Source organism: Megascapheus bottae, chromosome 17 (assembly GCF_031878675.1).
Source record: "Megascapheus bottae isolate mThoBot1 chromosome 17, mThoBot2.hap1, whole genome shotgun sequence".
NCBI classification, from domain to species: Eukaryota; Metazoa; Chordata; class Mammalia; order Rodentia; family Geomyidae; genus Megascapheus; species Megascapheus bottae.
The window spans coordinates 15,886,027-15,900,008 of NC_143525.1; the positions used below are offsets into that span (position 1 = coordinate 15,886,027).

General features: G+C 41.9%; 1 protein-coding gene and 1 non-coding gene across 2 annotated transcripts in view; both read left to right on the forward strand.

Annotated features, from left to right (window-relative positions):
- Positions 1 to 2,346: 2,346 nt before the first annotated feature.
- Positions 2,347 to 13,982, forward strand: part of Ern1 (endoplasmic reticulum to nucleus signaling 1) — a 97,991-nt gene continuing 86,355 nt past the window's right edge. The window contains exon 1 of the mRNA XM_090349938.1: positions 2,347 to 2,511. Coding sequence (XP_090206064.1) covers positions 2,458 to 2,511 — 54 coding nt within the window. The 5' untranslated portion in view covers positions 2,347 to 2,457. The remainder of the gene's footprint in view (positions 2,512 to 13,982) is intronic.
- Positions 6,300 to 6,406, forward strand: LOC150051165 (U6 spliceosomal RNA). The gene has a single exon (XR_016538503.1). It is a non-coding gene; the product is annotated as a U6 spliceosomal RNA (small nuclear RNA).

Below are 13,982 nucleotides of genomic sequence, written 5' to 3' on the forward strand. Positions count from 1 at the left end.
TAAAAAAAAATCTTTGTGACAAAGATTAAAATGTTTTTTTTACTCTTTGTTTTTACACTAAGATCATAACGTTGGCTTTATTTATTGATTCTTAATGAGACTTTCTGCCCATTTTTAGATCTTTTATATATATGGGCATCTCTTCAAAGTCATCCTACAGAATATTCCTATTTCTGTTGAGATCAGTAGAGCCAGTTTGTGCTTTATCATAGGCACAAAGCTTCTAAAGCGGTACTTGACTGTGGAGCAAGAGTAGGGGCAACACTATCCTAAATGAAACCAGTGCTTATCCGTCTGAATTGCCAAATCTACATGAAGCATGTAGACCTGTTTAAGCCTAAGAATCTCAGTGGTGCATAGGAAATTCTGAGAACACAAAATGGTATAATTAAAACCTGGGGGTTTGGCTCAGCTGAATACAAGATAAATATTCCCATCTAGCCCAGGTTCCTTGGATGAATTTGGTTTGTTTCCAGGATCTTTAAAACTGATTAATGAGTCAGATTGAGGTCAGTATTCAACTACAACATTGACAGGGTCACAATGACATTTTGAATTGGCAAAGTTAGAGTCCTAGTACACAAAGTTCTCCTTGTAGGTTTACTCTGAGATAATATATAGAAGAGATATGAAAGCTGTTTTTTCAGTTACACTTCTTTTTGAACTCAAGTTTGTGTTCTTAGAGGTATTGTCAGCTTGTGATCAAGAAAGGTAATTTGTTAAATTATCCTTGCCTACCTGGCTACGATGCTCAAGAATACTGGACCTTCTGTTTTCCCTTTTCTTCCTGCCAAACCAAACCTGCCTGTTTGTGTTGAGACATGTTCAAAATGGGCCTACTGTTTTCCCATTTGCCAAGATTTGTCCTATTCTTCAATTGGAGTATTGGATCCAAGTTGAGTTGGGACCTCTGTCTACAGAATTGGGCTTTCTATGAACATTTCTTCTGTTATTATTATATAGGGTTAACTAAAAGTACACACAGATAAGACAGGACAGGACATTTGGTCTGTCTCTTTCTACTTCTTGATTACTATATTATCATTATTATTATTATTATTATTATTATTATTATTATTATTATTTTGCCAGCAATGCTTGCTCCCTTTTCTAGAGCCAGTTAGGAAAAATTAGAAAACTTGGTACTCATTTTTTTTTTTTCTGTTCCCTGGGCTTGAAGTTAGGATCTGAGCACAGTCCTTGAACTTTTGTGCTCAAGCTAGCCCTTTCCACTTGAGCCACCTCTCCACTTGGGGATTTTTGTGATTAATGTCTCATGGACATTCCTTTCAGGACTGCCTTTGAACCATGATTTTCATACCTCAGTCTCCTAGTAACTAGTATTACAGGTATGAACCACCGGTGCCTGACTTCCTTTTTAAAAAATTTATTTTTGTTTATGTGGTACCAAGAAATCAAACGCAGGGCCTCATTCACGCTAGGCAATTACTCAACCACTAAGTCACATTCCCAGACCCTGGCTTCCCTTTTTATTTTTCTACTAGAATAGTATGTAAGATATTTCCCCCTTCTCTTGTACTACAAATATTACTTTACTCTTTACTGTAACAAATAACATATCCTTGATCCACTTTCCGGCTCAGCAGAGGGCAGCTTGGGACCAAACAGCAGCTGGCCTCTTTTAAATCTGATTAATAGTCCATAACTCTCAAATAAATGGTGTAGGAATCTTCATCCCACCCATTCCCTCCAATGAGTTGTGACACATGTCACGTCACTCTTCACGTGGTCAGGCTTCACGAGGCCATATCTACAAATGTCAGGTAAACATACATATGACACATAGCCCAAATGGTTTCCTTCTTTATCATTTTCGGTGAGCGACTTGACTGTGTGTTCATTCCAAAAGGGATTGGAAGGCTGCTGGATTCGAGGGGGATTCCAGAGGGCAAAGATGGGCAAAGATGAGGCTCAGCTGGAAGAGGAGCCACTGTTGAACTTGGGTCACCACTATGGTAAATGGCCCATGATCCACTGGGGTGCCAAGAGGAAGAAGGGCCTGCTGGTGGTGTTATTTGGAGATAAGCGTTTCACAGACTTTACTGCTGGGACTGGCTTCGAACCGCCATCTTCAGATCTCAACCTCCAGGGTAGCTAGGATTACAGGCGTGAGCCACCAGCGCCTGGTTTGAGTCCTTTTGAAGCCACTGAGGCCAAAGGGCTCAGAAGCTGGATTGGTCAGCCCCACCTCCGTCCCGCTCTGACTCCGCCCACCGGCGATAGCTCCGCCCCCAGAGTGCCTCACACCCCCCCCCCCGCCCCGCCCCGCCTCGACCGGAAGAAGCGGCGGCACCCGGCGCTTATAGGGCCGGGAATGGGGCTGCCGCCGCCGCCTAGTCAGCTCAGTGTCCGCCGGAGCTCGGCCGCCGCAGCGCCGTCGTCGCGCCGCCCCCGGAATCAGCCAGCCGGGCCCGGAGCCAAGGCCGAGTCCCCGCCATGCCGGCGCGGTGGTCGCTGCTCTTGCTGGTGCTGCTGCTGCCCGGCCCGGAGGTGAGTGACCGGGGCGTGAGGAGCGAGGACAGCCCGTGGCCGGCCGAGTCGTGGCCCCGGGGAGGGTCGTGCGGTCGCGGGGTGGGAGTCGGAGCCGAGTCCCGCTGGGGACTCGAGGCGGTGAACCCCCGCCGAAGTGGCGTCGGGTCGCGAGCGCCTTCCCGGTCGGAGTCTCTGCGGCCGCCGGCCACGCTGAGGCGGCCACCCCCTCCGAGGCCTCCGGGGCCGGCGCGGCTGTCACGGGCAGCGTCGTCCAGCGTAGGGGGGCCCGGGGCCTCCGGAGAGAGGCCCACCTGCCGCCCCTCCCCACAGGTGGGCGCCGGCCGGCTCTGCCCGGCCGGGGTGGGGTGGGGGCTCCGCGGAAAGGAACGGCTGGACCCCTCGGGGCGACGCAAGGGGCTGTCTTACGTTTCCAACCCTTGGAGGCAACTCGGGGCATCGGACGAAGCCGGGAGCGGGTGAGCATTTTCACCCAGCCCCTGGATCCTGCTTACCTGCCCTGCAGGTTTGTGGGAAGCTGCTTTTGTGCACCAGGGCTTCATTAAGCCAGTTAAGTGTGGGAATCGGACTCTCTTTTATTTCACTTTTTCAAGACCCACCCGTGTGGGGGTCAGAAGTGAAGTCACTTCAAAACTGACAGTGAAAAACTGTCTTCCCCACGTGTGGGGCCGTCAGAAAAGTCTCTTCATTTGTCGTGTAGGAGAGGAATAGAGGGCTCGGGTTATGTTTATTTAACAATTTATGACCTTCACTCAGCCTCTGGATTTGGACAGACACTGTGGCCGTGGAGGACATTTTGTGGACATGCTTGGTTTTTTTCTCTTCTGGTTGGGGAAAAAAAAAAGTTTGTTGTTCAGGATGTGTGTCTGCTTAATGACCTCTTTGAAGGTACCGTGTTCCCTTTTAATATGGCATATCGTGTACCAGCTGTCCAGGTGGAGAAGTGACATGTGCCACTCTAGCAAACTCCTTTGAACCCTTAAACTTTTTTTTTTTTTAAGATAAGTAATTGTGCTCCTGGAGCAACAAGAAATTTGGAAGCTGTTGTTAAAATAAGATCACAAGTTTACAAATTCAAGTTTTGTTTTGTTTTTTAAGGAAAGTGTGTATTCACATTCTTCATGATAGAACTTATTAGATACGTTGTTTTTCTTCTCACTAAAAAAATCAGTTTTCACAACTAAAGTCATATTTTGGACTTGAACATGTCACTTTGGGTTAGTTAGCTGTTGTTTGGCATCTTTCCTCAATTAAGAGTGTAAACAGGACTGTCTGAACATTTGAGGTAGAAATTAGTCATTTTGTGTTTTTTAGGGGTCTTTCTCATGTCTTTGTATTTGCTATTCTTTCACTGTGTCCTAATATTTTAATAAAACATCTATTTAGCTGTAGTCAGGATTTGTTTTCACTTCATGTAAATATGCAAAACCTTATTTAGAAATACTAAAATATGGTAAACTATTCCAAGACCCCGATCAAAAGGTTGTTTTACCATAACATTGTTTTTCAGATGAAAGGTCAGAATTTTTTCCCAGTTAAAGTTTTGACCATCCCCCATCCCCAAACAGAATAAGAATTATTTTTAAATTTGAAGTGGAACCTTTTGCTGTAAGCAAAGGTTGAACTTAAATTAGGTAGCAATGAATGTTGGCAGGACAACATTGTAGAACACAGATATACTTGAGTTCTAACTGCTCACTTGCTAGCTTAGCTGTGCCCTTACGCCCAGAACTCTGTTTACTGATGTATACAATGGGGACATCTTGCAAATAATAGAAAATGAGTTTTAGCTCACCATCAGAATGTCTTCTACTCAGCGCCAGGAGTGTGGCCTAGGAGTATCATGCTTGCCTAGCATGCATGAAGCCCTGAGTTTGATTACCCAGAACTACATACACAGAGAAAGCTGGAAGTGGTGCTGTGGCTCAAGTGGCAGAGTGCTAGCCTTAAGCAAAAAGTATCCAAGGACAGTGCCCAGGCCCTGAATTCAAGCCCCAGACTGCCCCCCCAAAAAGTCTTCTATTCAGTAAGTCATTTAAAATTATTGCAATGTGCCTCTTCAGGAAATATTTTTGATATTTCATTTTGAAAATAATTTGCTGTGTTTGGGTTTTTTGTTTGTTTGTTTGTTTTTGTTTTTTTGCCAGTCTTGGGCTTGGGCTCAGGGCCTGAGCACTGTCCTTGGACTTTCTCAAGGCTAGAGCTCTACCACTTGAGCCTCAGCACCACTTCCAGCTTTTTTCTATGTATGTGGTACTGAGGAATCGAACCCGGGTATTTGTGCATGCTAGATAAGCACTCTACCACTAGGCCAAACTCCCGGCCCCTGTCTCCCCCCCCCCCCCCCCAGTCCTAGGGACTGAACTCAGGGCTTGAGTGCTGTCCTTAGGCTTTCCTCAAGGTTAGTGTTCTACCACTTGAGCCACAGCACCACTTCTGGCTATTTTTTTTTTTTTTTTGTATATATGTGGTACCGAGGAATCGAACCCGGGTCTTTGTGCCTGTTACGCAAGCATTCTACCACTAGGCCAAACTCCCGGGCTCTGGTGTTTCTTTTTGATTGATGAAATAACTAGGCTTTGGAGCTAATACCATGATTTTCTTTTCCTGTTTGTATAGTTGAGCAAGAAATTGAGTCATTATTGGTTGAGACCCATTGGTTACCAGACACAAAAATGTGATAATTTAGTTAAATGTCTAATCAAACAAGAAATTGACCTGTTATTGGTTGAGACTCTGGCTACTAGATACAAAAATGTAATAACGTCCTTATTAAGCTCGGGAGGCTCTCTTGCTAATCCACAATGTGCTTTTTAGTTCCATTCTGGACTTTTCCCTTTCTCCCTGAACTCTTATCTTGTATCTAGTGTAGGTCAGGGTTACAATCACCACTGTAAATAGTACTCATTTTATGGTATGTTACTTCTTTCAGTTACTGAAAAGATAGGGTGCTAGTGGTACAATCCTGTAATCCTAGCTACTCTGGAGGCAGAAAAAGTCTGTGAAAAGCTGGACACCCATGGCTCATGCCTGTAATCAATCCTAGCTATTCAGGAGGCTGAGACTGAGAATCAAGGTTCAAAGTCAGCCTCAGCAGGAAAATCTGTGATATTCTTATCTCCAGTTAACCACCAGAAATGGAAGTATAGCTGTGGCTCAAAGTGGTAGAGAGGTAGCCTTGACTAAAAAAAAAGCTCAGAAATGGCTTCCATTCCAAGTGTAAGTCCCATGACAGACAGAAAAAACAAGATTGGGGTCTGGGAGTTTGGCTTAGTGGTAGAGTACTTGCCTACCATGTGCAAAGGCTTGGAAAAAAAAAAGAAAAAAGAAAAAGCAAGATTGGTAGCATGTAAGGCGTAAAACATCTTTAGCTAGCCACTGTTTAGTTTAATGGGAAGGAAAGTTAAAAAAAAAAAAAAGAAAGAAAAGAAAAGAAAAGGAAAAAAAAAGGTATTCAGACCTGAGGAAAATTTGTGTATAAAAACATTTTGTGCATCTGAGAGGTGAGTCAACTAGAAAGGCCTTTCCTTATCCTTTATTCTGGTAGACATCACCTACTTGAATTATCTTAATAAGCCTAAATATCCTAATAAGATATTTATACTGTGGTCATGAGGAAGATGGTTCATTAAGTTTGTGGTTAGGACTGTTCATCATGAAATAAAACCGTAGTTGTGTACATATATATCTGTTTCCTTAATTTGCCTGCCCAGACCTTTCTGTAGTAGGATAGTTTTTCAGAGCTCAAGAGAAATTGTGTTTGAATTACTGTTTGTTAAGGAAGTTCAGTGCTTGCTTTGGCAACACATATACTAAAATTGGAATGATACAGAGAAGATTAGCATGGCCCCTGTGCAAGGATGACACGCAAATTTGTGAAGTGTTCCATATTTTTGTAAAGTAATGCACCTTCTATCTGGCGAATATAATGTAACCCTTCTATTAATTACAATAAAAATAAAAATAATAAAATGAATTGGCCAAAAAAAAAGAAAGCTCCTGAATATAATTCCCGTGACCTAATAAAAAGGGTTTCTTTCCACTGTCTGGATAGAATAGTCCCACCAGCATGGATTTACAGCATGTTGTTATTTGCCTGCCCCATGTTTTTTAATTGTATGTTTGGGGGCTGAAGAATCACCGGCTAACTATTTCATTTTCATCAGAAACCTTTGATTTGAGTGGTGCTGGGGTTTGAACTCAGGCTCTCTTTCTTAGCCAGACAGGTAGGTGCTCCACCAGACTTTGTTGGTTTTGTTCTATGTTTGTTTATTTTTTTTGCCAGTCCTGGGCTTGAACTCAGGGCCTGGGCACACTGTCCTTGGACACTTTTTGCTCAAGGCTAGCACTGTGCCACTGGAGCCACAGTACCTCTTCTGGCTTTTTCTGAGTATATGGTACCGAGGAATGGAACCCGGGCTTTGTGCATGCTAGCTAAGCATTCTACCACTACACTATGCTCCTGGCCCCCAGCCTTTGGTTTTGGTTTTGAGACCGTAGTATTTTGTGCACTTTGTGTTTTATTTTGTGTTCTATCATGATCAAATGTTCTCCCTAAAGAAATGAAATAAGAGCGAAAAGCCTAATGTGTTATTTTAATGGATTCAGCTTTTATTATTTTCAAATAATTCAGGGTCCTGTAACCTAGCAATGTGATTAGAAAGAGTATGACGCCAGCTTCAAAAACAGGGATGGTGAATCATCGTCTGTGAATAATAAACATTGGATATATTTTCCAGAAGCTGAGAATTGGTTCCTATCTTTAACTTTTCTAATATTCCTTGTGTGGTTTTAAGGTTCTGTTTCAGGGAAAGACCCTGCAAAGATACTCAAATAGTAAAACAGACCAAAGACAAGCAGGAAAAAGTAGAACTTTAAAAATATATATGGCTGGGAATGTGGCCTAGTGGTAGAGTGCTTGCCTAGCATGCATGAAGCCCTGGATTCAATTTCTCAGTGCCACATAAACAGAAAAAGCTGGAAGTTGCACTGTGGCTCAAGTGGTAGAGTGCTAGCCTTGAGCAAAAGAAGCTTGGAACAGTGCCCAGGCCCTGAGTTCAAGCCCCAGGACTGGTTAAAAAAAATTAAAAAATATATGTTCTCTATTTTTTCCCTACAAAATGTGCCTTATAATCTGTTAAGAAACATCTGTCACTGTAGTAGCACATTAGAAAGCCATCATCCATGCAAAAAAATTTACTTTTGTGCCCAGTCATGCAGTAGGGGTTGGTAGGGAGTAGGATCCTAATTAATCAGGGTGGAGGTAGCACGAGCCATACATGTGTCCCCCACAATCCTATTACTGGGGCTATAAAGGGTAGTTTTCAGTTTTACATTACTATAAGGAAAGATGTTTTAGTTTTTTAAATGTATGTGCTTTGTACTTTCTGTATAATATGGGAAGATTTTTAAAAACTCTCTTAGAATAATCATATTCATCATAGAAAAGTTAGAAAAACTAAGTAAACCAAAATCAAACTAAAACTAAAACCCTTTTATAATCCTACTATTCAAACAGTACCCGTATGCACATTTTCAGCAGCTTTATGGAGATATTCTTTACCTGGCATCATAGTTCACCTATTTAAAATGTATGGTTAAGTGGTTTTTCAATATGTGACAAAATTGTATGACCATCACTGCAGTTTTACAGCATTCTCATCAGCTCTGTGTGAGGTGGCTGCAACCCCTCCCCTAATCTTTCTATCATCTGGAAACAGTAGTCTACTTTCTGTCCATGTGCATTTGCTTATTCTGGACATTTCATATTAATGGTATCATAATAGTGCTATTTCTCACTGATTTATTTCACCTAGCATGATGTTCTCAAAACTCATTTGTGTGTTAGTACTTCATTCCTTTTTTGTTGTAGAAAATATTCCTTTATATGGATGTACCACATTTTGTTTATCCATTTTTCACTGATGAACATTTGGATTATTTTCACTTTTTGGCTATTATGGATAATTCTATTATGACTACTTAGGTTTGTAATGGATAAACTTCCATTTTTCTTGAAATAGAATTGCTGGATCATTACCTAGAAATGGGATTGGTAGTCCTGTGGTAGTTCTGTTTAACTTTCCCAAGAGTTGCCTGACTGTTTTTCCAAAGCAGCTGTGCTATATTGCATTACCAACTGCAGTATAGGAGGGTTCCAATTTCTCTACATCCTCCCCAACATTTATTATCTGTCATTTCTATTTTTTTTTTGCCAGTCCTGGGCTTAAGCTCAGGGCCTGAGCACTCACTGTCCTTGGGCTTTCTCAAGGCTAGAGCTCTACCACTTGAGCCTCAGCACCGCTTCTGGCTTTTTTTTTTTTTTTTTCCTGTATGTGGTACCAAGGAATCGAACCTGGGTCTTTGTGCATGCTAGGCAAGCACTCTACCACTAGGCCAAACTCCCAGCCAACTTAGCATGTTTTTGACTTTCATTTCTTTGATAGATAATTGACTAGCATGCAGCTTATCTGTGTAGCCGATTTTCATCAAAGAAAAAAAAATATTCTCATTTGACTATAAAGTAATACCTTTGATGGCTTTTGTTTTAGTTTTCCCACAGACATACCTGAACTTAGCTATACCAAACAATATGTTAGGCTGGGAGTGTAGCCTAGTGGTAATGTGCTCGCCTAACATGCATGATGCCCTGGGTTCAATTCCTTGGTACCACATACACAGAAAAAGCCAGAAGCAGAGCTGTGGCTTAAGTGGCACAGCCCTAGCCCTGAGTAAAGTAGTGTTCAAGGACAGTGCCCAGGCCCTGAGTTCAAGCCCCAGGACTGGCAAAAAAACAGACAAAAAAAATGTTTCACTTTAAAAATAATTACCACTAGCTAAGTGCTGGTGGCTCACATCTGTAATCCTAACTACTCAGGAAGCTGAGTTCTGGAAAAAAAAAAAAAGCCGGAAGTGGAACTTGGCACAGATGGTAGAATACTAGCCTTAAGCAAAAGAAGCACAGGGACAACACGCAGGACCTGAGTTCAAACCCCAGGACTGACAAAAAAATTATACACACACACACACACACACACACACACACTCACACACACACTACTACCTTCAGGGTCAATTTACATGTTATACAAATAAATCTTTTTTTCAAACTTTGATTAGTTCATTTTGGTTGTATCATTTAATAACTTATCTAACCCACAAAGTATTAAGTTAGTTTAAAACAAAATAACTTTTAAAATAAACGAAACCCATATTTACTCTTAAGCCAAATATCCTTACACAACTTACAACATTGCCCAATTCTTTCTAGTCTTCGCTTAATACAGCTTTTAGATGAGTCACATTGAAGTTTTCAACCACAATTGTTAGGGCTTAGATTTTTTTTTTTTTGGTGCTAGTACTAGGGTTTTAGAACTCAGGGCTTGGGTGCTATCCCTTAGATTTTTCACTCAGGTTGATTTTCTACCACTTGAGCCACAACTCTACTACAGTGTTTTTTTGCTGGTTTGTTGGAGATAAGAATCTCACAGACTTTTCTTCCCAGGCTAGCTTGAACTATGATCCTCAAATCTCAGCCTCCTGAATAGTTAGGGCTGATTACAGTAATGAGCCACTAGTTCCTGGCTATAACTTAGTTGTATTTTTGTTGTTGTTTTGTCAGACCTGGGGCTTGAACTCAGGGCCTAGGCACTGCCCCTGATCTTGAACCACAGCACCACTTCTGGCTTCTTCTGTTTGTGTGGTACTTCATGCATGCTAGGCAAGCACTCTACCAAGCCACATTCCCAGATCTATGACTTAGTTTTATCACACAGTTTATTGAAGACACCCAATTTGAGTTTTACTTATTTGTTAAAATGAAATCTATCCTCAAATGAGCAGGACTTTCTGCCATCTCGAGTACGCAAATATATATTCTTTGAAGGAAGTTTCCAAAAATTCCAGAAATATTCTTGAGCTGTGGTAGCATATATGAATAAACATGCAATTTCTCCACGGGTGTTGCAATCAGTTTGCGAGACTGCTACATAGGATATTAGTCATTTAGTTCAGTGAGTCTTCATTTTTTTCTGCATATAGACTAGGATGCACTTCCCTCAGTAATAGTGTGAGCACATTAGATCCTTGGAGCATGGGACTTAGCAGAATAGCACCCCTGTCGGGCATGACTGGCTCCTCCCAGGTTGAAACCATGACTCTTTTGAACAAACAGTCAAAGACGCAGGGACCAGAGAGAGTTGGTGCCCTGTCCAACCTCATGCATGAGTGAAAGAACAGAACTTTGGACTTGATCTTCCTGTTTCTCTCTGGACACCAGCCCTTGCCGTGCATGTTATAACTTCAGTCTATCCCCCCAGTTGCACAGTGAGGAGCCTACAAGAGAGAATTGACATGAAGCCTGGGGTCTAGAGAAGGGCTGTAGGCTTGTGGAGATTACAAGTTGTGATTTCCTAAATAGGGTTGCAATAGTGTAGAGATTCTGCCTTGAGAAAAACTCTGCTTTTACCCAAGAAGCTCCATGAAGAGCTGGAGCCATGTTAAGTGGTCTGGAACCAGTTCTGAAGTGAGTAGGCATTAATTCACAGTTTGAACTCATATCTTTGTTTGTGGTCTAATAATATCCAAGCAGGTGTGTGTGTTTCAGCAACATCTCACCTTGTAATATATCTGAAATAGCAAAACCGAAAGTTTGTGTCTTAGAAGTCTTAAACCAAAGTTGCTCTCTTCTTACTCAGTCACGCTCTTCACCAAGAAATCCTGAAAAGATAGGACTGTTTAATCATCTAGCTGCTTCTGACATTTGCCCTAACAGAGGCTCCCACCTCCCAAGGTGTTCTGTTACCAGGGAGCTAGTCTATGATAGGAGATAGGTGACCATGACCGTGGTAGTGGCCCATGGGTCACAAGTCAGCTTTAGTGGGTCTCAGAAGAAGTGTATTGGGGAAGGGAGAAGTGTTTTAGGAAGGTGCTGTTGAAGGGTGTTTGTGTTCTCTGCCTAGTTTGTGCTAAAGGGATTTTTTTTGGGGGCCAGTCCCAGGCCTTGAACTCAGGGCCTAAGCACAATCCTTATGCATTCTCAAGGCTAGAGCTCTACCACTTGAGCCACAGTACCACTTCTTGCTTTTTTCTATGCTGGGCAAGCACTCTACAACTAGGCCGAACTCCCAGCCCCAAGTTTGTGCTAAAAGGAAGAGAGGCTCCTCTGTATTCTCTGTGGAATTTGCATTTAGCAAGTACTAATTTAATACTTCTTTGAGGCTTATTAAGATCAAGGACTGTAAGGCAAGGACTGATTATTAAATAAATAGTGGTGGGAGGAGATGGTGCTTTAGCTGTTTGTTTTCTGTATTCCTTGATAGGATCTCACTGGTAGTTCATGTCCCTACAGAATTGAGAGAGGCTTTTGGGATACTTGCTCGGTTGCACATGACCCAAGTATGTGGTGTCCTCTCAATGGGCTTCTCATATCACCAGTGAGGTTACTTTTTCCATTGCTATACCTATGAGCTAAATGGTTTGTGATTATTCCATGTTCATTTCATTTTTCGCTCAGCATGATGTTGTTCACTATTTTAAAATGAACCTTGATCCTGGGTTCTCTTATGTATTAAACATGACTTCCTTAAGTAGTAGACTAAATGATAATTATAATTCAGAGCCATCTCTTTCTCCAGTGGGATAATTTCCCAGCTCTTTTTCAGATGAGGGAATAATTATTTGGGACTCAGGAGTGCTTGTCATGGAAACTAAATTTTTTTCATACATTTTTCTGAACAATCAGAGCTGTTAGAGCCATAGAACTTGACATTGCTATTGAGCTCCACTGACAGAGCTGTTTGTTGACTAAGGTAAATCAGATCTCTCTCTGTTTCTCTGTCTCTCTCTCCCTCTCCCTCCCTCCCTCTGTCTCTCCATCTAGCAAATGGTCCATGGCTCCTGAAGAGCCTGCAGGCATGAGAGGAACATCTGCACAGAGGCCACAGCTGCAGCTTGGACTGCTACTAGAGGCAGTGCCTTCTAGCCCTGTCTCAAATTTGTAATCTGGAGTCACCTAAGGAGCTTTAAAAAAGCCCATGCTCAGACACCATCCTAGATGAAGGGAATCAGAGGAAGTGGGAGTGAAGCTTGGCATCATTTTTCAAAAACAGTGTTTTAATTCCCAGGTGACTAATATGCAGGAAGGCTGGAGCCTTCAGGTAATTCCTGCACCTTTATCCCGGACAGAGTAAATTTCCTTGTGCCCAAGGGTATCTCATCATGCTAGACCAGACTACAGAATCAGTTGGCTCATTTTGTAAAGAGGTTAGGATTGCTAAATTCTGTTAGTAACTAGAAAGAACCTAGTATTATGTTTTTTAATTGTATTCTATTCTTTTTTGTTGGTTATAGGCTTGAACTTGGCCTTGCTGCTGTTCCTGAGCTCTTCAGCTCAAGGCTAGCACTCTACCACTTTGAGCCACAGTGCCTCTTCCTGTTTTCTAGTGGTTAATTGGAAATGAGATTCACAGACTTTCCTGTCCAGTCTGGCTTTGAACTGTGATCATCAGATCTCAGCGTCCTGAGTAGCTAGGATTACAGGCATAAGCCACCAGCACCCAGCTTTCTGTTCTATTCTTTTGCTCAGTATTTATTTATTTATTTATTTATTTTTGTTTATTTATTTATTTATTTTTGCCAGTCCTGGACTTGAGCTCAGGGCCTGAGCACTATCCTTGGACTTTTTCAAGGCTAGAGCTCTACCACTTGAGCCTCAATACCACTTCTGGCTTTTTTCTATGTATGTGGTACTGAGGAATTGAACCTGGGTCTTCGTGCATGCTAGGCAAGCACTCTGCCACTAGGCCAAACTCCTGGCTCAGTTTTTAAAGGGTAGCTAATGTAAGAACCATGGATATTTCTTCTTTGTCTACAAATTCTTGACATTACTTTGATCAGCTCTGGTTGATGGCTGGGCAAACATTAATATTGAATTGTAAGAGGTTTAGATGTTTATTAGAAGCTATCCAACTCTGTGCTTTTTTACTCCTGACAGATAAGATTGTCCTCATGCATTGGAGACATGGCTCAATGATAGAGCAATAGCCATGATCAAGAATGTCAAGTGAGAGCACAAAGTCCTGAGTTCAAGCCTTGGTACCATCAAACACAAAAATAAACTGCACCAAGAGTGAAATAGTTCAGGGAAGTAGATAGATAAAGGGAATTTATTGGACAGTTAAGGCACAAGAATAAAGTGAAAAGAAATTGCCCTAGAAATCATTATGCCAAGAACATAGCTGTACTCCTATGTTTATTAAGGCATTAATTACAGCCGAGATTTGGAATCAGCCTAGGTGTCTATCAAAAGATAAAATGATACAGCAGTACATATGCAATACAGTATTATCCAGACATGAAGAGAGTGAAATCTTATCATTATGACAACGTGGATGGAACTAGAGAACATTAGGTTAAGTGAAATAAGGCAGGCACCTACAACACGTACAAGCTAAAGATGTTGGCCACATAGA